This window comes from Vicia villosa, linkage group LG7 (genome assembly GCF_029867415.1).
Source record: "Vicia villosa cultivar HV-30 ecotype Madison, WI linkage group LG7, Vvil1.0, whole genome shotgun sequence".
Lineage (NCBI taxonomy): Eukaryota > Viridiplantae > Streptophyta > Magnoliopsida > Fabales > Fabaceae > Vicia > Vicia villosa.
This window is the reverse complement of record NC_081186.1, coordinates 102,330,468-102,352,321: the sequence shown is the minus strand read 5'-3', so window position 1 is coordinate 102,352,321 and position 21,854 is coordinate 102,330,468. Positions and strand designations below refer to the sequence as shown.

General features: G+C 35.0%; 3 protein-coding genes and 1 pseudogene across 4 annotated transcripts; 2 read left to right on the top strand and 2 right to left on the bottom strand.

Moving 5' to 3' along the window:
- On the bottom strand, positions 1-20,754 carry LOC131616246 (eukaryotic initiation factor 4A-8). Of its 2 annotated transcripts, none has more exons than XM_058887521.1 (5): positions 20,606-20,754; positions 19,887-19,956; positions 19,673-19,779; positions 949-1,379; positions 1-826 (listed from the first exon to the last, which is right to left on the bottom strand). In XM_058887521.1, exons 2-5 carry the CDS (start codon positions 19,952-19,954, stop codon positions 191-193), a joined length of 1,242 nt encoding a protein of 413 aa, XP_058743504.1. In that variant the 5' UTR covers positions 19,955-19,956; positions 20,606-20,754; the 3' UTR covers positions 1-190. The 2 variants fall into 2 exon arrangements, with proteins under 2 accessions (XP_058743504.1, XP_058743503.1); XM_058887520.1 differs by lacking the exons at positions 19,673-19,779; positions 19,887-19,956; positions 20,606-20,754 and adding exons at positions 1,707-1,813; positions 1,921-1,990; positions 2,634-2,785.
- Positions 4,780-10,366, top strand: LOC131616245 (TMV resistance protein N-like; annotated as a pseudogene).
- LOC131616247 (telomere repeat-binding factor 4-like) lies at positions 14,363-15,802 on the top strand. The gene is made up of 4 exons (XM_058887522.1): positions 14,363-14,643; positions 14,750-14,934; positions 15,284-15,368; positions 15,668-15,802. The coding sequence occupies exons 1-4, from the start codon at positions 14,494-14,496 to the stop codon at positions 15,761-15,763; spliced, it is 516 nt and encodes a 171-aa protein (XP_058743505.1). The 5' UTR covers positions 14,363-14,493; the 3' UTR covers positions 15,764-15,802.
- LOC131616248 (uncharacterized) lies at positions 16,337-18,919 on the bottom strand. The gene is made up of 4 exons (XM_058887523.1): positions 18,139-18,919; positions 17,305-17,956; positions 17,080-17,211; positions 16,337-16,607 (listed from the first exon to the last, which is right to left on the bottom strand). The coding sequence occupies exons 2-4, from the start codon at positions 17,566-17,568 to the stop codon at positions 16,512-16,514; spliced, it is 492 nt and encodes a 163-aa protein (XP_058743506.1). The 5' UTR covers positions 17,569-17,956; positions 18,139-18,919; the 3' UTR covers positions 16,337-16,511.
- Positions 20,755-21,854: the final 1,100 nt, after the last annotated feature.

The window sequence follows — 21,854 nt, the reverse complement described above, 5'->3', positions numbered from 1 at the left end:
CATGCAAACTTCTCTTAACTAATTTAATTAATCAAACAAATTTGATAAAAATCCCAATACAAATAGTATCAGATCACATGTTTGATCTCTAAAATTTTAAATTAAAGAAAAAAATAATCAAAAGTTAACAAGATAGAACTTGTCCAAAAGAAAAATCCAGATGACTCAGCAGAGAACAAAACTTAACTCATCAGAGCAAATCAGCAACATTGGATGGGAGCTCCTCTATAGTCACATTGTAGAATTTCTGAATATCAGCCAGCATTCTAGCATCATCCAATGTCACAAAGTTTATGGAAACTCCTTTTCTTCCAAATCGTCCACTACGACCGATACGGTGGAGATAGTTTTCAGGCTGAGTTGGGAGATCATAATTGATGACCAATGAGACTTGCTGCACATCAATACCACGGGCCAGGAGGTCGGTGGTAATGAGAACACGAGAAGAGCCAGACCGAAACTCACGCATGATGATATCCCTAGTGTTCTGGTCCATGTCACCGTGAGTGGCCGAGACTGTATGATCTCTGCTTCGCATCTTGTCGGTGAGCCAGTCCACTTTGCGCCTTGTGTTCACGAAAATGACACTCTGAGTGATAGCCAGTGTCTCATACAGGTCACATAGTGTCTCTAGCTTCCACTCTTCCTTGTCGACATTGACGTAAAACTGCTTGATACCCTCGAGGGTCAGCTCGTCACGTTTCACCAGAATTCTCACTGGCTTGTTCATGAACTTCCTAGTAATCTCAAGAGCTTCAGGTGGCATTGTTGCAGAGAATACTCCGACTTGAATTTTGCCAGGGAGCAGCTGGAAGATATCATAGATCTGCAACACCAACCAAATAAAAATATGGAATCCATGCTTCATCAAACTGTTACGGCAACACGAGTGTTTACAAACAATGGAATTAGTGAAGTCAAAAGAGGAAAACAAGCATAATGACGAACCTGATCCTTGAAACCACGTGAAAGCATTTCATCAGCTTCATCCAGAACAAACATCTTGATGCAATCAGAGCGAAGAGACTGCCTTCGCAGCATGTCGAACACACGCCCTGGAGTACCGACAACAGTGTGAACGCCAGCTTGGAGAATGCGCTGATCCTCCCGAACACTTGTCCCACCAACACAAGCATGAACCTTAACACCAAGGAAATCACCAAGAGCTCGCATAACCTTCTCAATCTGTTGAGCAAGCTCCCTTGTTGGAGCCAAAACCAAAGCTTGGCACTGAACCAATCCATAATCAAGTTGCTGTAAAATTCCAGAACAGAATGTTGCTGTCTTTCCAGTTCCTGACTGAGCCTGTTGAATCACATCAAGACCTTTGCAGAAAGGAACAATTCCCCTTTGCTGGATTGCAGAAGGCCTCTCAAAACCTGTAAACAAAAATGTATCATATACGAAATCAAAAACATTGTTGTTCATCATTACCATTGCAAATATAATTACTAAACAATAGATCTTACGGATTTGTAAACAAAACTTATAAATTCAGTTAGCTTCACTGCACAAAGTATAGGACTTAGGAACTTTATAATTTCGACAAGGCACGTACATCGAATATATCAAAAGTCCAAACATATTAGATCTAATTCATAGCATACTCAAAAATGTTAACCTTGACTAGTGCTTACTGAGAAACCGACACCGCAACTTAAGAGAAAAAACACTTAACATAAGGGGATCAATTTGCCAGTACATACCGTAAGCATATATGCCTCGGAGAAGATTTTCTTGCAGCCCCATAGCATCAAAGCTATCATAGACTTCATCATACGAGGTGAAGAATTCCTGCCCGTCACTAGCAAGCCTGTGAAGTTAATTTACAGCAATCAAATTACAGAGAAGAAAAAAAAGTACATGGCTAATGATTTCAATAATTTCGAATAGCAAAGAGCATGAAGCACAGGAACACACAGTTCATTCATCTTAGAGTCATATTGTTGACCATCAAATTGCGATCCTTCTGGAGCCAAACCTGCCATCACTACAAAAAACCCAAAAAAATTGTTAAGAAAAACAAAAAAAACCATATATTCAGATATTCCAGCAAAACTAAAACATATAATAAACAAAAGCCCCAAAATCTGTTCAAGAAAAACACTATTGCACATAACTTTTGTCCTTTTTTACTCTCACCAGAATCGTCTTTCAGGCCATGCAAGGCGGGCGGGCCCACAATTTTTTAAGGTTAAATAGAGTCTAAAAAATATTGTCACAGTTAAATCGGAGTTTACTAGGGTCTCTATCTCTATTTATTTTGCCATGGTTAAACCGCGACTAACCTACACGGCTCCGACTCTCGCACATCTATAACCTACTTAACACAGTCCAAAACAATTCAAATCCTAATTGGTAGGCTGAAATTGAGTACATTACATTAAATCACGCTAAGAATCTAAATTGAAAATCAATACATTAGTCATTATTCACCACCCCATAACCCGACAAATCTAAAAATATGATTTTTTTTTTCTGAACACTGAACAAACCGCATGAAAACACATACAACAATGATGGGTTTCGTTAAAAGATGAAAAATTTGAACGAGAAACAATTAGATCAGCGACAGATTCATCATAATACATTAACGATAATACATTGATGAAAGTATAGAAAAAAAGCGAAACCTGGAAGAGCGTTGAAGAGTGTTTGGAGAGAAAGAGAAAGCGGAGGAATGAAGAGATAGCGAAAGGGAAAACTCCTCGGATCTACACCGTGGAGTTAGAGAGAGAGGAATGAGAATGGAAGAGAGAGTGTTAATATACTCGGGTAAAATAAAACAAACTTTACGGTTTTACACGTTTACCCTTTCTCATTTCTTTATACTATCATCATATATTTTATTTTATTTTTTATTTCATTCAATAATCAAATATTTATAAATCAATAAATATTTATACAATTTTTTTTAAATATAATAATATCTATTTCTATTTAAACGTGATTTAATATTATATTTTATCTCGTTCACAATATTAATATTTATAAAAAAAAATTTAATATAATAATATTTATTTCTTTTTAAACGTGATTTAATATTATATTTTATCTCGTTCACGATATTAGTTTTTATTTTAGATTTATATTTATATTTTTTTTGCTTTTTTGTTCAACAAGTTATGAGAAACTCTAACTCAACCCCTTAGGTTTTTTATATACCATGCGCGTTGTCAAAAATGTCTTCTGCTTCCGTAGATGTATTTATGAAAGTACCTTTTTTTTTTAATTTCCAAGTTCATTTTTTTCGTAGGTGCATCTACGGAAGAATTCCAGCGATGCATCTACGAAAGCATTTGATGTTATATTCGCGCCAGACTCTTTTCCTCCCTCATTCTTCACTTTTCTTCTTCTTCACACTCTTTAACTCTCTCAACCTCAAAAATCAAAATCCACCAAAGTTATTTTTTTCTCCCGAGTTTGGCTCAAACGTGTGCATCAACGATCAACAAATTTCAACAACTTTAAGACTCAATTTAATCGGTAAGTTTTCGAGATTTTGAGTTATTTTAGAGTATTTCCCGTAATAGAGTTTGAATACACTTTTAGGTGTAGAAATTATTAGTTAGTTTTAAAAACATAGTTTAGAGACAATGTAGGTATTTCTTGATGTGTAAAACGAACGATCAAGCTACCAAAATAGGGTTTTACAGTGGCTGGAACAGTGACGGACGCCATTGTTGCATTCTTGAAGTTTCAGAACCTTCCGTAGGTGCATCCACGGAACAAATGAAACATTAGGTTGTTCCGTAGATGCACATATGGAACAATCCCAGTTTTTTAAAATGTTGGATGCTTTCGTAGCTACATCTACGGAAGATTTCCGTATTTGCACCTACTGAGGTAAATTTGTTTTTTATCTTTTCTTTTTATAACTAAATTGTATCTAACTCGATATTATTTGTAATACAATGCAGACATTATGGACGACATAAAAGGTGTTTAGGTTGTGCTCAGTTTGGTTGACGCTCGTCACGGTCCGAGGAGGGAGCGTAACTTCCTCGGTCTCCTCCTGGGTGCCTAGGAGGAGAATTATGCTTACCACCTTTGGAGTTTTCTTTCAACTTTTGGACTTTCCTTTCTTCCTATGCTGCAGACGAATTCGGTCATTTGATTTAATTTTTTCTTTAATCAGCTTCTTGCACTATATGTTTCCGAGATTGAACGGGTTGGAGGCTTTCCTCCAAACGAAGGAACATGTCTTTTATCGTCTTTGAACGATATTGTAAATGCTATTAATCAATTCGTTTGCACATTGAGATCCGAGGTTTGCCCCAAGAATTCTGAAACCTCGCGAAATCTCATGTTGCTCCATAGGATTTGGAGATGGAATACAAAACAATAGTATTTGGATTGTTCCCACCCGTGGTAGAGGGAAAATCACGCCTGGTTGCTGAAGAGCGTTGTTATTAAGATTACCACTTCAATGCTCAAGTCAGTATGTAAGTGATAAGAGAGTAATTGAAATTGTGTTCGAAACTTGTCACATAAAATGACGCCATTCACATATATACACGAGTTGAATAATTAACTCGCTAACTAACCAGCATAGGATGTAGAGGACCGTTGGATGCGTCAGAGAGATGAATCTCTCGCTTCCAAATTAATAGAGATTCAGTTCTTAAGAGAAGGTTCCATAAGCTTTATGTACTTGAGCCAGATCTAGAATGTTACGTCCGGTACTTAATAAAAAAATAAATAAAAAATGGGTAGGGGAAATTTTAGTCAAAGACATGAAAGAGAAAGACCACACTACTTCTTCGCTTTGTTGTAGAACATGCAATGGCCAACACAGCACTATCAACCTCTTACTCTACCAAAAAACACGACGTATTCCTCAGTTTCAGAGGCGAGGACACTCGAATCGGTTTCACAAGCCATCTCTACGATGCATTGAATCACAAATCAATCAAAACATACATAGATTACCTCCTAAACAGAGGAGAAGATGTTTGGCCAACACTTTCTGAAGCCATTGAAGATTCACATGTTTCCATCGTTGTTTTCTCAGAAAACTACGCTTCTTCTAAATGGTGTTTGGAAGAGCTTGTTAAAATACTTGAATGCAGAAGGAAAGTTCCTGGTCAAGTTGTTATACCTGTTTTCTATAAAACAGATCCTTCTCATATTAGAAATCAGAGTGGAAGTTTTGAGAAAGCGTTTGCTAAACATGAGAGAGATCTTGGAAATAGTGAAAGTGATGAGTCTAAACGAAAAGTGCTTAATTGGAAAGCTGCTCTTACTGAAGCTGCTAATATTTCTGGATGGGACTCCAAAACTCACAAGTAAGATTATAATAAAGTCTAAGCTCTTTTTTATGAACATATAATATATAAAGTTTAAACTTTAGGTCATCTTAAAAACTCTTTGGATATTTATTATTAATTAGGATTTAACACAAATATTTCATTATGTTTGATTTGTTCATTTATTTGTGATAGGGATGAATCTAACCTCATTGAGAATGTTGTGAATGATGTGTTGCAAAAGCTACAACTGAGGTACCCTAATGAACTAGAAGGCATTGTTGGGACTGATAATTTTTGTGGAGTGGTAGAAACATTAATGACAAGTATTCAGATACTTGGAATTTGGGGTATGGGTGGAATGGGGAAGACAACCATTGCTAAAGTGTTGTTTGCCAAATTCTTTGCCCAATATGACCATGTATGCTTTGCGAACGCAAAAGAATATTCACTCAGCAAGCTTCTCTCTGAGCTACTCAAGGAAGAAATTTCACCATCTAATGTTGTAGGAACTACATTCCATATGAGGAGGCTGAGAAGTAAAAAGGTTTTCATTATACTTGATAATGTCGACAGTTTAGATCAGTTTGAATATTTATGCAGGGATTTCGGCGACCAAAGTAATGATAGTAGACTCATTATAACGACAAGAAACAGACAATTGCTCAGTGAAAGAGTTCACGGGATATATGAGGTCAAGCAATGGGAAGATAAAGAATCTCTAGAGCTTTTTAGCTTAGAAGCCTTCAAACAAAGCCATCCCCGAAAGGGTTACGAGGATCTTTCGCATAGGGCAGTTGCTCATGCAGGAGGCATTCCACTTGCTCTCAAAGTTTTGGGTTCAAATCTGCGATCCAAAGGTACTGATTTTTGGGAAAGTACTTTCAGAAAACTCGATAAGTTTCCAAAGGAAGAAATTCAAAAAGTTTTAAAAGTGAGCTATGATGGATTGGATCCACTAGAGAAGAAGATATTTCTAGACATTGCATTTTTTTTCAAAGGAGAAAAGAAAGATCGTGTCATAAGTATACTAAATGCTTGTGGGTTGGAGGCAAGTAGTGGAATAGAAGTCCTAGAAGACAAGGCTTTGATAACTATTTCAAATGGAAATAGAATACAAATGCATGACTTGCTAAAAAAAATGGGTTCAGACATAATGCGTAAAGGATGTGGCATAAACCCTGCAACTCATACACGATTGAGCGGGAGTGAAGCTCTTGAAGTAATTAAAGAAAACAAGGTAAGAGAGCAAGAAACAAACTCATTTTTCAAAATATTTTTTCAAGTAGAGACTGTAACTAATGCGGTTTACTTTTGTCTTGTCAGGGGACTAGTTCAATTGAAGGCATAACACTGGATTTGTCTCAAAATAAATTGTTGCCTTTATGTTCTGACACATTCACCAAGATGAAAGCCTTAAGAATTCTTAAATTCTATATCCCATTGGGTCAGAGTTGTAGTAATGCATACCTCAACCTTCCCATGGTACTTGAGCCATTTTCTAGTGAACTGAGGTACTTTGAGTGGATTGGATACCCTTTTGAGACACTTCCACAGCCTTTTTGCGCCAAGTTGCTTGTTGAGATTCGTATGCCGCACAGTAATGTTAAACGACTATGGCAGGGGATGCAGGTGTGAAAATATATACGTACTGAGTAATTTTTTGTTGTTGAGAATTTTGATTTTTGATGTGTTGTTTTGAATTGTTAACAGGACCTTGATAAACTAGAGGTGATTGACCTAGGTGAATGCAGACATTTTGTTCAGCTTCCGGATTTGTCTAAGGCATCAAAACTTAAATGGGTTAATCTCTCCGGTTGTGTGAGTCTGGTGGATCTTCACCCATCTGTTTTTTTGGCTGAAACACTTACGACTCTGATACTTGATGGGTGTACAAAGCTTAGGAGTGTTAAAGGCCAGAAACATTTAAAATTTTTGGAAAAGATCAGTATCAATGGCTGCACAAGTCTTGAGGAATTTGCCGTATCCTCGGATTTAATTGATACCTTGGATTTAAGTAGTACAGGGATTCAAACACTTGACCTATCAATTGGGCTACCTCACAATCTTAAGCGGCTTAATCTCGAGGGTTCAAGACTTGAGCATCTTCCAAAGGAGTTACCTAGCCTGACATCTATTAAGGAGCTTAGGATTTCTGGCAGTGGACTAAAAGTGAAGAAACAGCAGCTAAATGTTTTGTTTGATGGCTTACGATCCCTACAAATACTACATTTGAGGGATTGTAATAACTTGTTTGAACTCCCTGACAACATCAGTGTCCTATCACAATTACAGGAATTAAATCTAGATGGAAGCAACGTGAAGAGGTTGCCTGAAAGCATCAGGAATCTTCAAGAGCTAGAAATTCTGTCATTGGAGGGTTGCAGGGAGATTCAGTACCTTCCAGAGCTTCCCTCTCTCATCAAATTGTTAAATGCCAGTAACTGCACGTCCCTGGTTTCGGTTTCAGATTTAAAAGCTATTGCGTCAAAGATGATGGGAAATGCCAAATACATTTCATTCAGGAACAACTTGAATTTGGATGAACATTCACTCAAACATATAATGGAAAGTCTCAATTTAACAATGATGAGTGCTGCATTTCAAAATGTGTCTGTTAGAAGACTTCGTGTGGCTGTTCATAGCTACAACTATACCAGTGTTGATGTTTGTCTACCAGGAAGAAGGGTCCCAAGGCAGTTCAAATATCAAACTACTATCGAGTCCTCCATTACCATTGAACTTCCTAGCCATTCAAACTTACTGGGATTTCTTTACTTAGTGGTTCTTTTATCCAGCAGGTGGAATGAAGAAGGGTGGAGCTATAATAAAATGTCAATGTGACTTGGGAGAAGAAGGTACAAAGGTTACAAGGTTTAATACTAATGTCACAGACCTGAACTCAGATCATGTTTATGTATGGTACGATCCATTCCATTGTGACAGCATTCTCAAATTTTATGAACCAAAGCTTTGTTTTGAGTTTTGTGTTACTAATGATATGGAGGAAGTTGATGGTTCAATCTGTATCAAAGAGTGTGGGGTACGACCCGTATGTGTTGATGAACTGCAGAGTGTTTTACAGCAATTAGATTTGGATTCGGAAAAGAAAAATGAGTTGAAGAAGGCAGTGGAATTAGAATCAGGACGTAGGATAACCTTGAAGCCAATTGAAAAGCGTTCCACAATCATTATACAAGGTTTGCAACTTCTTACTCCCTTTCCCTTGTCTCATTATACAGTTTGTTAGGGTTGTTATAACTGTTTCTAACTGTGTTAGACAGTTACAGAGCTGTATTACAATGTATTAAGCCTACAGTAAGTTCTCATGAGCTTGCTGTTAGTTAAACATAACATACACATATAATAGTCCCCCTCGAGTTGAAGTGGATGTGAGTTAAGTAGAGTCAGACACAAAATGGTCCCTAGAAGAGTATCCCTGTGGTTTGGGTTGGAAACAGGCTTACGCAGTCAAGCAATTTATTCTGTCGGATGAAATTTGGACTCATTTCATCCTTACTAAATCGGCTTTAAAATTAACTCGGAATATTTGATTCGTCCAATTTTGCATAACTGCATGACTGCATGACTACGTTACCGTGGATAATCCAATTATGATATGACTAGAACTTGGCATTGGATAGAGAGAGAGAGTGGGGAGAAGGTTGATTTTAAGAACCATTAGGTGTACCTTCTTTCAAATAATCAAACCACCATTTTTTTTTGCTCAAATATGTCTGAACTCTATTATTTTTGCCATGTTTTTCAATTTCACTGTCTTTAATAACAGAATTAGACTCAGATATGGTTGAACCAGAGACAAATTCTAATTTGGAAGAGAGCAGTGCTGGAAAAGGTCAACATCGTGATACCTCAAAGCCTTCAAAAGGTTGCAGTCACTTCTTTTCTATAGACAAACTTCGGGTTTCATCTTGTCTGAAAGTTTCAAAAATACAAACCAAGTCCAATGCCGCAAGTGGTAGCAAGGAGAATGCCAAAAACTCTACAGAAGTCGTGAGCACTTATTTTTTCTTGACAAAATTGTCTTCCATCTTAATTGACAAAACCAATGTTTTGATTTTCAAAAATATCATTTTTGTTACTATAGTGATTTGTCTGTGCAGGTCAAAAGCAAAGGAAATGAAGGAAGACCATATGAATCTGAAGCTAATTTTCATCTACCGGTAACGTCATCTGTTGAATACAATGTTTCTGATAAAATACCAGTTGAAAACAACTATGATCGGCTAGATAGTTTTGATGAGACCGAGAATTCAGAAGAAAAATCAAATATAGCAGGAGGACAAATCACTGTTCCTGACACCAATAATCGGATAAGTGAACCTGAAGGTGATCAAGAAGATGGATCAGATAAGGATCCTTTTTCTGAACTTGAGAGCATCCTGTTGGGAAGTCCAGAGTCCTCACCAAAAGCAACCTGTTCCACAAATGATGATGCTGTAAGAGAAGCTTTGCATAACCTTGAATGCCTATTGGAAAATTCACTTGAGTCCATTCTCGGTGATGTTGAGCTACAACGGCAACTACATATGTCTTTGGAATACATAAAACAAGCATCTCATGAAAATGTTTCTCCTAATGTTATGAAGCTTGTCCAGAAAATGACATCCTCTATTGAGAGCCTTTTCAAAGACTTTGTCAGGACTAAAATAGTGGTTGAGGATCACATTAATGCTTTGAAACAAAAAGAAAAGCTCATGCAGCGAGTGAGAGATGCTAAGAAACAAAAGGAATCAAAAGAGGAAGAAAAGAGTCAGTTGGAAGATGAAGCCAAGTGTCTCAAGGAAGAGGGTGAAAAGGTGGATGAAAAAATTAGAATTCTTGTTGAGCAAAAGAAAAGTATTGAGTTGGAAATAACCAAGTTGAAGGAGAGCATGGAAAGATGTGAAGGTGAAAAGAAGAAAGTGAAAAATGAGGCTAAGAATATGATAACTGAAAGCAAAGAGCTTATGTTGAATATTAAAAATTCTAAATCTTCATATGCTGCTGCCTTGTCAAAGCAAAAGAAGTTGAGAGACAAATGGGAAGGTTTCAGAATAGATTTTGCAGACAACTTTGGAAGTAGCAGTACTTGAGAAGTATTGATATGTTGGGTACAAGGGTGTGGTGAGTATCAAATTAGCAATGCACGACTTAAATATTAGACACATAAGAAAGCTGACTCATCTATCTAAAGAGAGTTACTCATCTACCTAATGTCTTAAGGTTTTAGATGGAGATTTAGTATCCCTCTTTCGTGATCTTAGAGTATGATCAATTGTTTCAAATAGAAAATTAACTTGAACTTGAAAAGTATCATGTATTCAATGATTACGAGGATGCATGCCTTTATATATGCTAATGATTTATCTTTTAGAACATGAAAATAGAATAAATCCTAGCAAACTTTGATATATAACCTCTAACTAATAACAAAATTTGATCTATATTCTCTAACAACTCTAATGAATTATAACTAATAACTAACTCTCAAATTTACTCCCAATATCTCTAATACTCTCCTTCAAGGTGGAGGTTGAGGATTATGAACACACAACTCAAACATAAGATCATGAAAAGCTTTTACACCTAAGGATTTCATAAAATGTTACCATTTTGTTGTTTGGTTGGTAAGTAAGTCGTGATTATGCACCTGGATTTATTTGTTCTCTGATAAAATGACAGACAACTTCAATGTTTCTTGTTCTTTTATGAAAAACTAAGTTTGTATCTAAATGAATAGTTTTTTTTTATTGTCACGTTGCAGAGGCGTGGGTTTGGTGCAAAGAACTTTACTAGTCTCTAACATATTGTGTAGTCATAGTATTTCACTATTAGCACACATTGCACAACACTCAACCTCGATAAATCATGGCTTTTTTATTTGTTTTCTAGGATATTAGAGCATTTTAAAGTTTCAATAAATAGTCTAAGATGCACTTCAAAAGGTTTGAATATGGGTAAGGATGATCCCAAGGGTGCGTGCAATAAAGCTCCCATATTCAAGAGAAATAATTATGCATATTAGAAAGAATGAATGCAATTTGATGTAAGTAGATAAAATTATTTGGGTTATTATCAAGGACAGTCCTTTTGTCCCAAAAAAGTATCATCAATGACATTTCTATTAATAAATTCCTTAAAGATTGGACAGATGATGAATCTAAGAAAGTCTCTTATGATATGAAAATAAAAAATATACTAATTTTTGCCTTGAGCGCTAATGTGTATTTCTTGATTTCATATTGTAAAATGAGTTAGACAATGTGAAATGCTCTTTAAGTTCTCAATGAGGGCACTAAAGACGTCAAGCAATATGAAATAACACTTTAACTAAGGAGTATGAACTCTTTCATATGCCACCATGAGAATCTACAGCTTCAATGCATATGAGATTCTTGTTTAAAACTTGAAAGGATAAATAATACATCTCACAAAATCACCTAGTATTAATTCTATGAGTTCAAGTGAAAAAGCGCAAAGTTTTAGAAAATCTTATAAAAGAATGTTTATTTTTCACTATGAAGATAGAATAATTCTTCTAAAGTGATTTGTCATTATTGTGGTGAAAAGGGTCATATTAACCATCTATGTCACATTAAAAACGTAAAAGTTTGTAGGAGTCTCATGGCATGGATACCTAAAGGTCCTAGTACTAACCCTTAAAGACCCAACATGAGTTGAGTACCTAAATTACCTTATTGATCTTCATGCGAGAATGTCTTACTATTACAAATAGGATATGGTTCCTGGATAATGGTTGTTCGAGGCATGTGACGGGGGACGCCTCAATGTTTATCGAATTTGTTCATAAAGAGTGTAACTATGTCACTTATGGAGACAATAATCGAGGTAAGGTTTTAGGTGAAAGTATTATGGAAAATCCCTCCATTATCACCATATATGGTGTTCTTTTAGTTAAAGAGCTTAAACACAACCTCATAAGCATTAATCAATTAAGAGACCATAAGTATTCTATCATTTTTTATACCTTAAATTGTTTAATTGAACATAAAACTAATAAGGAAAGAGCGTTTAATGATTCTATAATTGATAATGTATATATGTTGAACCTAGATGATATATCAAATAGTGGCACCAAATGCTATCTAGAGTGAAGACTTTTGACAATGACATAGACGTTAGGGTCATGTTCATCTATATTTGATTGATGTAATAGCATCTAAAAATTTAATAATTGGTCTATCTAAAATAAATTTTTCAAAAAGATTTTTTTTTGGTACAAGTGAAAAAGGGGAAAGAAAAGAAAAAATAAAAGCATCTAGAAAATAAAGTCTCACTAGCATCTGCTAGCAGGAAAGTGTCAACAAAAACATTATCCTCTCTAAGAGTATGAAATAGTTGAACTCGTCATTCCCTAAAGAGAGACTCTTTAATATTGTGAAAAATATCGACATGGTGATGTCAAACATTAACAAACACTAAGATAAACTTGATAGCAGAGTTGCAGTCAGAATAACACATTAGGTCTTTAATGCCAAGTTCTCAGACCATGTGCAATTCATGATATAACGTCATCAATTCAGGATAAAGGTTGTTGAAATAACCAATATTAACCGTAAAACCGTGAACACAAACATCATTATTATTTCGAAGCAATCCACCAAAACCCGAAACACCGGGATTACCGAGACTACTACATCAATATTCAAAATTATATATCTACCTCTATGTGCATTCCACATAATCGTTCTTGTTAGATGAGACATGTTATGCTTGGGAAAACATTTAACTAATAGGTTAGCATAATTCACTGTGATGAGTTTCAAAGTATAGAAAGATACCACTGCATTCGCAAGACATCGTTTGTTCCTAGGGCGCCAAAATTACCAGCAAGCAAGCAAAAAGATAGAGCCACCATCGATGTCTTGTCAAATCCAATCATATAAACTATTTCCTTGAAAAAACAAGTGGTCTAAGAAGCCAATAAATTTCCAAAAGCGAAAAACAAATGCATAGTCTCTCAAGTAGTTTAGAGTTGCCTCAGCGTCCTGATTGTATATAAGACAAGGATTTATCTGAAGCATTACCACGATGACACAATATTGATCTCGTAGAAAGAAATTTATGTAAAGTCGTTCAAAAGAATAATTTCATCGTCTCATATACAGAAATATGTCTCACCCTCTTCTCAAGCCATTCAAAAAAGAAGATGTGTGATACTCCTTTTGTCTCATAATAAGTGTCTTATTTGAGCTCTTGGCGCCTTCTTAAGAAAATGATTAGATGTGTTAGTTTTAATGATAAAATTAGTATCATTTACTAAAATACTCTTATTTACTATAGGTAGTGGAGTTGTTGAAAAATGTGAAAGTTAATAAATAGGAGTATAATAGTAGAAAAAATAATAAATCTTGTATTAGTATTCTAAAAGAGACATTTATTTTGAGACATAGAAAAAATGCAAATGAATCTAAAACGAATTATTTATTTTGGCCCAACTTTTTTAAGTTTTAAAAGTTACTTTAAAGTTAAAGTTAAAAATAAGAGCTTTTAAAATAAAGTTAAAGTTGTTTGGTTATGATTATTTTTTAAATTTTTTTTTAATTTACAAGTTGTTTGATTATGATTATTCTAGATGCCATGAACCATAGAAAAAATTGAAAAACTTACGTCAATTGCACTAGTGCCATTTTTTTAAAAGAAAAATATTTTTATTGGGATTCAAACCACGACCACATGTTGTAAGCTCCGAAAATTTGATTTCAATGCCTTTTTTATAAGCTCCTTTTATTCAATTTTTTATCTTAAAAAAAACTTTATAAAAAAATGTGTTTGGCCCTCCATTTTCTTATAAGGAGAAGAAAAGTAAATAAAAAGTTAGACCTAACTTTAACTTTTTATAATTAAATTTTGACTTTTTAGATATATTAATTATTCAATTTATCTTAAAAAATTAAAATTTATTTATAAATAAAAATGGAGGGAGTGCATGACAAAGGAAAAAGCAAACAAAAATGAATACTATTTAATTTCTTGAGAAATATTTCATTTAATGAATTTTCTCTATTCTTTTTTGATTTATTTATAAAAAAAAACATGATATTTTCTGCAAAACAACAAGTAAAAACGAATGTGTCTGTCTGTCTGTCTGAGACAGAGATGAAAATCAAATTTATGTTCTATGAAGCTTATTCATAGCGAATAACTCGTTTTTAGCTGAAACTGAAACAGAAAGAGAAACAAAAAGAAGAACCCGAAGTGTTGTTGAATTTGAATTTGAATGGGGAATCAAAAGCTGAAATGGACGCAGGAAGAAGAAGACGCACTCATTGCCGGAATTGACAAACACGGCACAGGAAAATGGAAAACCATTCTCGTTGATCCTCAGTTCGCTCATTTACTCACTTCACGTTCCAACATCGACCTCAAGGTCCTCTTCTTCTTCTTCCATTGCTATCTACTTTTTTAGGGTTCTTAGTTTTTTTTTATTTTTCTCCAATTTTTTTTTTGTTAAAAATTCTTTTTTTTTTATTCAGGATAAATGGCGAAATATGAATGTTTATGTGAATAATGGCTCACAAGGTTCTAGTTCTAGGACTCCGAAACCTAAAGCTGCTCCTGTTTCTACCAGTGCCGTTCTTCAAATTTGTGCTCCTCCTTCTGATACTGTTGCTGCCTCTGATCCTTCTCCAATTGAACCAGAAGTTAAAAATCCTCCAAGGTATGTTAAAATCCATATATTCACATTAATAAATGGGGGTCGGCTACATAGATCAAATTATGTCATAATGTTCTATCCAAGACCATAATTATCATAATCTTATGATGATCTGATGGAGAAATATGTTATCTACTCCATTTTGTGATTGTGATGTAATAAATCATGATGTTGCCAAACTATTTGTTCAGTTATGGTTTACACTGAACAACATTAGCTGACTAGTACTACTGACTATCAGTCGTTCTTTTGCGGTTGATTTGATGTAGCATTTTAACATGACATACTATTCGTTGACAGTTAATATATCTATCGTATTATGTGTAGTTATTGCTACTTTTGTTCGTATCAGGTATAATGCCATGGTTTTTGACGCTCTATCTACATTAAAGGATACTAATGGGTCCGACCTCAATGCCATTGCTAGTTTCATTGAGGTCAGTTGAAGTTATTTATTATTTTTAGTTTTCCATATATTTGACAATATACACACAATATCATTTTAGGAGTTAGTTTGAAATAAAATAACCCTGTTTTTTAGATTATGCAATTAAAATTGAGTATCAACGCCTAAAATGAAAATGCATATAATTTTTCTTGATATAAGTTGGGAAATTAGTTCATATAGAATGTCTATTGTGCAAGTTGTTCTTTTGTATTGAGTATTCTACATTTTTTTTTTCCATTTTCATTTTAGCCTTTTAGAAGTAATCATAACCCACATATATTGCTGCAGCAAAAGCACCAGCAGGTTCCTCAAAATTTCAGAAGGGCACTGAGTTCAAGACTAAGGACCCTTGTGAATCAAGGGAAGCTTGAAAAGATAAATTAATACTCTGTGAGAGGCTTATGTGATATTGTATGTCATTGATATTCATATTTGATACTATTTCAACTTATGGATATTTTACTCAATTTTATTGTTAAAGCATGTTATTTGGTTGACTTGGCTTTAATACATGGTATATCTATTAGGTAGTGGCTGATTGCTGATTCTTTTGCCAAAAAAAAAAAAACAAAGCAAAATCTGCCTGTCTTAATGCTCCACATTTTTTCCTGTGTTACTTAGCAGTAGCACCTTTGTCATCACTTTCTGTTACTCTAAAGTCACCCATGTTCAAGCTTACTAGTCTACCATTACTCTCTTAGTCTCAACAACATTTGTGTATTTAAGACTTGGTTAATTGGGAGACTTTTAGGCTATACCGTGTAGGAGGGTTATTTAGATTTTTCGGCAATCTGATGTCATAGAATATTGCTTTGGCAACTGGCCAGGGTGTTTCCCACTAGAAACTTCTCTACAATGTCGCACGCGGGCATGGCGACCCAGAGATATATTTAACTTACTCGAGTCTTTTTGAAATCCATTGTATTCTTTAGACCTTATTGATTTCTTTGAGAGAGGGTAGGGGCTCTGTTATTGTAAGAATCTTGGGTGGGGGATATGTCTGCAAGTAGAGGCTGTTTCCAAGGTTTCTGCAAGCAAGACTGTCGCAATTACTATAGCTACCATTGTTAGGAATATAAGTCTATAACCTTCGTAAAATAGATGTTCATGTGCTTCCATTGGGCCGACCTTCTCACGGAGGGTCCTCCACTGAGCAAGTAACACCCTCTAGTGCATCATCTGCATCACCCTCTAGTGCGTCACCCTCACAGCATTTGCAATGAATTATCTGAAAAAAAGGAAGAAAAAATTGATTAAATGAATTATGAATGTACTTAAAGTAAATACATACGTTCAACGACCTTTGATTGGATTTTATTTAAATATCATATGCCAGGTATTGCCTTTTATTTAACAAACCATGATTGGATTTTATCAATAACCTTTGTTCAGGATAACCATAGTTGTTTATGAAATCATTCTTCACTTATCATTTTCGGCGTGGCTCAACAGGGTATTTTCCAGATAAACAAGCATAACAGAAATTAGAAGAGTCATTCCCCAACATAGTATGCAAGCTATTCATTGGAAGAAAGCAAGTCTACAACCTTACTTTGATTCGGTTGAACCATTTATCCCCTTCTCTTTCATCACATCCTATGATACCAAAGAAAAGAACAGGGAAATCCTACTCTAATACAATAACATAATTTTATAATAGTTTGTTACGCATGAAAAGAGTGCAAAGAAACTAAGTGTACCTCAGATAATTTAAGCTTATTAAGCTTTTCCTCGATAGACGCAGCATCAAACCTTTTGGGACGGTACTTTTGGAGGGGATGATCAGACATTATTTGTGGCTGTATGGAAGATATCCTATTGTACAGGATTGTCTAACATCATTGTTGTCAAATATCAATAACGGGAAATAGTGGATCACCAAAAAACTGATTTGAGAAATATCGACATTAAACTAAAATTATTACCTCTAAAATATTTCCACATGCCTTAAAAGTATGCTGACCAGGATTTGGAATCAACTCCTTAAGTTCTTTGAGAGCTTTACAGATGTGTTCAAAAACGGCTTTTGCCCAGTTGATTTTCTCAAAAGCCTCCATATCTGCGACCGCCCCCCAAGACGAAGAACGGAGGACCTTGGGATTGGAAGAGCATAGTAAAATCTGATCTACTATAAAGTATGCCAGCAGTTGTTTGAAGAGTGACTTGCTCTGTTCGTCATCAATAGCCATCGTTCTCAAATAATCCTTAAGACGTGCTGTATTGAGTTTATTTCTTGCATCCCGAAGAAGCTCATATACAGATTGAGGAAGTGTTGACCTATTAGACGGAACGTAATCAGTCCCGGTATTTTCAACACCGAGGACATCCGCTACTTCTTGGACACAAAAAGTGAAGGATGTCTCATTGTTTAAGACAAACCTTCGATTTTTATGTTCATATAATTTGCAAAAACTTGATATGAGAGTTGCAGAACTCTCTTTTCCATCTTTGACTTTCAACAAAGTAGAAAAAAATGGAATTTTCCATTAACTTTTTCTTTTCACTTGTCAATTTAAGGCTCAAAAGTGTTGTTAAGCTTGTTGCAAGCTTAACATCTTGTGATTTGTCTTTTTGATCCTAGAAAAGAAAGATAACAAGATAGCAAAATTAAGTGGAATTATATTGTGAGCTTTAATTCAAAACAAGACAGAAACAAATCATGTAGGTACTAATTGAAGAATATCATTTGCAACTCAGTGAATTAAAATAGAAGTGATATAAATATCATAGTAATTGAAATTGAAGAGAGGAAGACTTACCTTAATTGACTTTGAGGAGTAGGGGACCTGTTCTGTCGCCATTATAGACTAGGGTTCTAGAGCAGAACGCAGTAAGCTGTGAAGCGTAAAAGAGAATTAAACGAAATGGGTTTGAATTTAGCTTACGTAAAATCTGTGAAGAAAGCGAAATGAGAGTGGATTAAGGTTGCACGATTCCAACTGTTTACTCCTTCGTTAGTTTTTTTTTTCTTGTTTGGTGATGGTGGTGATAGCACTTCCGCTTGGATATGTGAAATGTGTGAAAAAGATTCTAACTATTTAATGGAACGTGAAGGATGCAACGGTTGATATACCTTGTATACTTGAAAGTGGTGGAAGTTGGAAGGATCACTTGAAATAATTATACTAAACACAGTTACCGTTGCAATTTGGAAGTTGAACAAATAAAAGATTTGAAATAAAATCTTTTATTTTAATTTTTCTTTAAAGAAAAACCTTTTTAACTTTTAGACATAAATTTATAATATTATAAAAATCACTTTGTAAAGAGTTGTAATAAATTAGTCCATCATAATCAATAGTTAGTTAGTCCAGTGGTGATTGGTACTAGATTTGGTAGGGAGGACTACGGTTCGATCCCCCGTAAATTCGATTGGAAGGAGGCTGATCGGATTATACCGGTGGTGAAAAACCAAAAAAAGATAACATTCGACTTAAGCTTAGGTGAAGTTATGATGCTGATTCTACGCAATGGTTCCATGTAGCTTTCATGTTTTCTTTGAAGTTATGAATCATTATTTTGCACTACACCTGTCCCTTGGCAATAAAAATATGGAATCCATGCTTCATCAAACTGTTACGGCAACACGAGTGTTTACAAACAATGAAATTAGTGAAGTCAAAAGAGGAAAACAAGCATAATGACGAACCTGATCCTTGAAACCACGTGAAAGCATTTCATCAGCTTCATCCAAAACAAACATCTTGATGCAATCAGAGCGAAGAGACTGCCTTCGCAGCATGTCGAACACACGCCCTGGAGTACCGACGACAGTGTGAACACCAGCTTGGAGAATGCGCTGATCCTCCCGCACACTAGTCCCACCAACACAAGCATGAACCTTAACACCAAGGAAATCACAAAGAGCTCGCATAACCTTCTCAATCTGTTGAGCAAGCTCCCTTGTTGGAGCCAAAACCAAAGCTTGGCACTGAACCAATCCATAATCAAGTTGCTGTAAAATTCCAGAACAGAATGTTACTGTCTTTCCAGTTCCCGACTGAGCCTGTTGAATCACATCAAGACCCTTGCAGAAAGGAACAATTCCCCTTTGCTGGATTGCAGAAGGTCTCTCAAAACCTTTAGAACAAAATAAAACATCAGACACTTAGGTATAGGACTCAGGAACTTTATAACTTCGACAAGGCGAATACATCAAAAGTCCAAACATATTAGATATAATCCATAGCATACTCAAAAATGTTAACCTTGCTTAGTGCTTACTGAGAAACCAACACCACAAATTAAAAGATAAACCATTTAATATAAGAGGAGGAATTTGCCAGTACGTACCGTAAGCATATATGCCACGGAGAAGATTTTCTTGCAGCCCCATAGCATCAAAGCTATCATAGACTTCATCATACGAGGTGAAGAATTCCTGCCCGTCACTAGCAAGCCTGTGAAGTTAATTTACAGCAATCAAATTACAGAGAAGAAAAAAAAGTACATGGCTAATGATTTCAATAATTTCGAATAGCAAAGAGCATGAAGCACAGGAACACACAGTTCATTCATCTTAGAGTCATATTGTTGACCATCAAATTGCGATCCTTCTGGAGCCAAACCTGCCATCACTACAAAAAACCCAAAAAAATTGTTAAGAAAAACAAAAAAAACCATATATTCAGATATTCCAGCAAAACTAAAACATATAATAAACAAAAGCCTCAAAATCTGTTCAAGACCAACACTAGTGCACATAACTTTTGTCCTTTTTTATTCTCACCAGAATCGTCTTTCAGGCCATGCAAGGAGGGCGGGCCCACTATTTTTTAAGGTTAAATAGAGTCTAAAAAATATTGTCAGAGTTAAATCGGAGTTTAATAGGGTCTCTATCTCTATTTATTTTGCCATGGTTAAACCGTGACTAACTACGCAGAGACGACTCCGACTCTCGCACATCTATAACCTACTTAACACAGTCCAAAACAATTCAAATCCTAATTGGTAGGCTGAAATTGAGTACACTACATTAAATCACGCTGAGAATCTAAATTGAAAATCAATACATTAGTCATTATTCACCACCCCATAACCCAACAAATCTAAAAACATGATTTTTTTTTTCCTGAACACTGAATAAACCGCATGAAAACACATATAACAATGATGGGTTTCGTTAAAAGATGAAAAATTTGAACGAGAAACAATTAGATCAGCGACAGATTCATCATAATACATTAACGATAATACATTGATGAAATTGTAGAAAAAAAGCGAAACCTGGAAGAGCGTTGAAGAGTGTTTGGAGAATAGAGAAGCGGAGGAATGAAGAGATAGCGAAAGGGAAAACTCCTCGGATCTACACCGTGGAGTTAGAGAGAGAGGAATGAGAATGGAAGAGAGAGTGTTAATATACTCGGGTAAAATAAAACAAACTTTACGGTTTTACACGTTTACCCTTTCTCATATCTTTATACTATCATCATATATTTTATTTTATTTTTTATTTCATTCAATAATCAAATATTTATACAAAAAATATAAAATATAATATTTTTTATTTCTTTTTAATGTGATTTAATATTATATTTTATCTGTTTTCAATATTAGTTTTTATTTTAGATTTAAATTTTTTAAAAATATTTTTTGCATTTTTGTTCAAAAAATTAAGAGAAACTCTAACTTCACCTCTTCGGTTTCTTATACATCATCCGTGTTGTCAAAAATGTCTTCGGCTTCTGTAGATGTATTTTTAGAAGCACTTTTTTTATTTCATAGTTCATTTGTTCCGTAGGTGCATCTACGAAAGACTTCCAACGATGTATATACGGAAACATGTGATGTTATATTCGTGTCAAACTCTTATCCTCTTTCATTCTTCACTTTTCTTCTTCTTCATACTCTCAAACTCTCAAAACCTCAAAAATCAAAATCCACTAAAGTTGTTATTTTCTCTCGAGTTCGGCTCAAACGTGTGCATCAACGATCAACACATTTCAACAACTTCAAGACTCAATTTAATCGGTAAGTTTTCGAGATTTCGAGTTATTTTAGAGTATTTTCTGTAATAGAGTTTGAATACACTTTTACGTGTAGAAATTATTAGTTAGTTTTGTAATTACAAGCTTCTCAATCATACTTGGTTTTGATGAAGACAACGTGGATACCAACCTTCATAAAGGATGTGCAAAAAGAATATCAAGCTTTGGCAAATTCACACCATTTCAAGTCTTGAAGATTTGTGAAGATTTAAATCAAGCTAAAGCATCAAAGGTATAAATAGTTCTCACTTTGATATATAAATGTTCACAATATATTCTACATGCATTTCATATCATACTATAAAAGTTTCATACCTTAGTAAACATTTGAAACCTTTTTCAAAAGCAAAATTCTAAGGAAAGGTTCCAGGAACCGGTTCCTCCCTAGCTGGGAACCGGGTTCCAGCATTCAGCAAAACAAAGGTTCTGGTTTTTACTACTAGGAATCGGGTTGTACCCCTCTGGGAACCGGTTCCCATGTGTTAAAT

Bases quoted from the DNA above. Each gene is read 5' to 3' on its own strand.
- LOC131616247 (XM_058887522.1), top strand. From the start codon at position 14,494: ATGGGGAATCAAAAGCTGAAATGGACGCAGGAAGAAGAAGACGCACTC. The intron at 14,644-14,749 runs GTCCTCTTCTTC...TTTTTTATTCAG, and splicing joins GTTCCAACATCGACCTCAAG to GATAAATGGCGAAATATGAA. The intron at 14,935-15,283 runs GTATGTTAAAAT...TGTTCGTATCAG, and splicing joins GAAGTTAAAAATCCTCCAAG to GTATAATGCCATGGTTTTTG.
- LOC131616248 (XM_058887523.1), bottom strand. From the start codon at position 17,568: ATGGCTATTGATGACGAACAGAGCAAGTCACTCTTCAAACAACTGCTG. The intron at 17,212-17,304 runs GTAATAATTTTA...CAATGATGTTAG, and splicing joins CATGTGGAAATATTTTAGAG to ACAATCCTGTACAATAGGAT. The intron at 16,608-17,079 runs GTACACTTAGTT...CCTTTTTTTCAG, and splicing joins ATAAGCTTAAATTATCTGAG to ATAATTCATTGCAAATGCTG.
- LOC131616246 (XM_058887521.1), bottom strand. From the start codon at position 19,954: ATGGCAGGTTTGGCTCCAGAAGGATCGCAATTTGATGGTCAACAATAT. The intron at 19,780-19,886 runs GTGTGTTCCTGT...TTAACTTCACAG, and splicing joins GACTCTAAGATGAATGAACT to GCTTGCTAGTGACGGGCAGG. The intron at 827-948 runs GTTCGTCATTAT...TTGGTGTTGCAG, and splicing joins CACGTGGTTTCAAGGATCAG to ATCTATGATATCTTCCAGCT.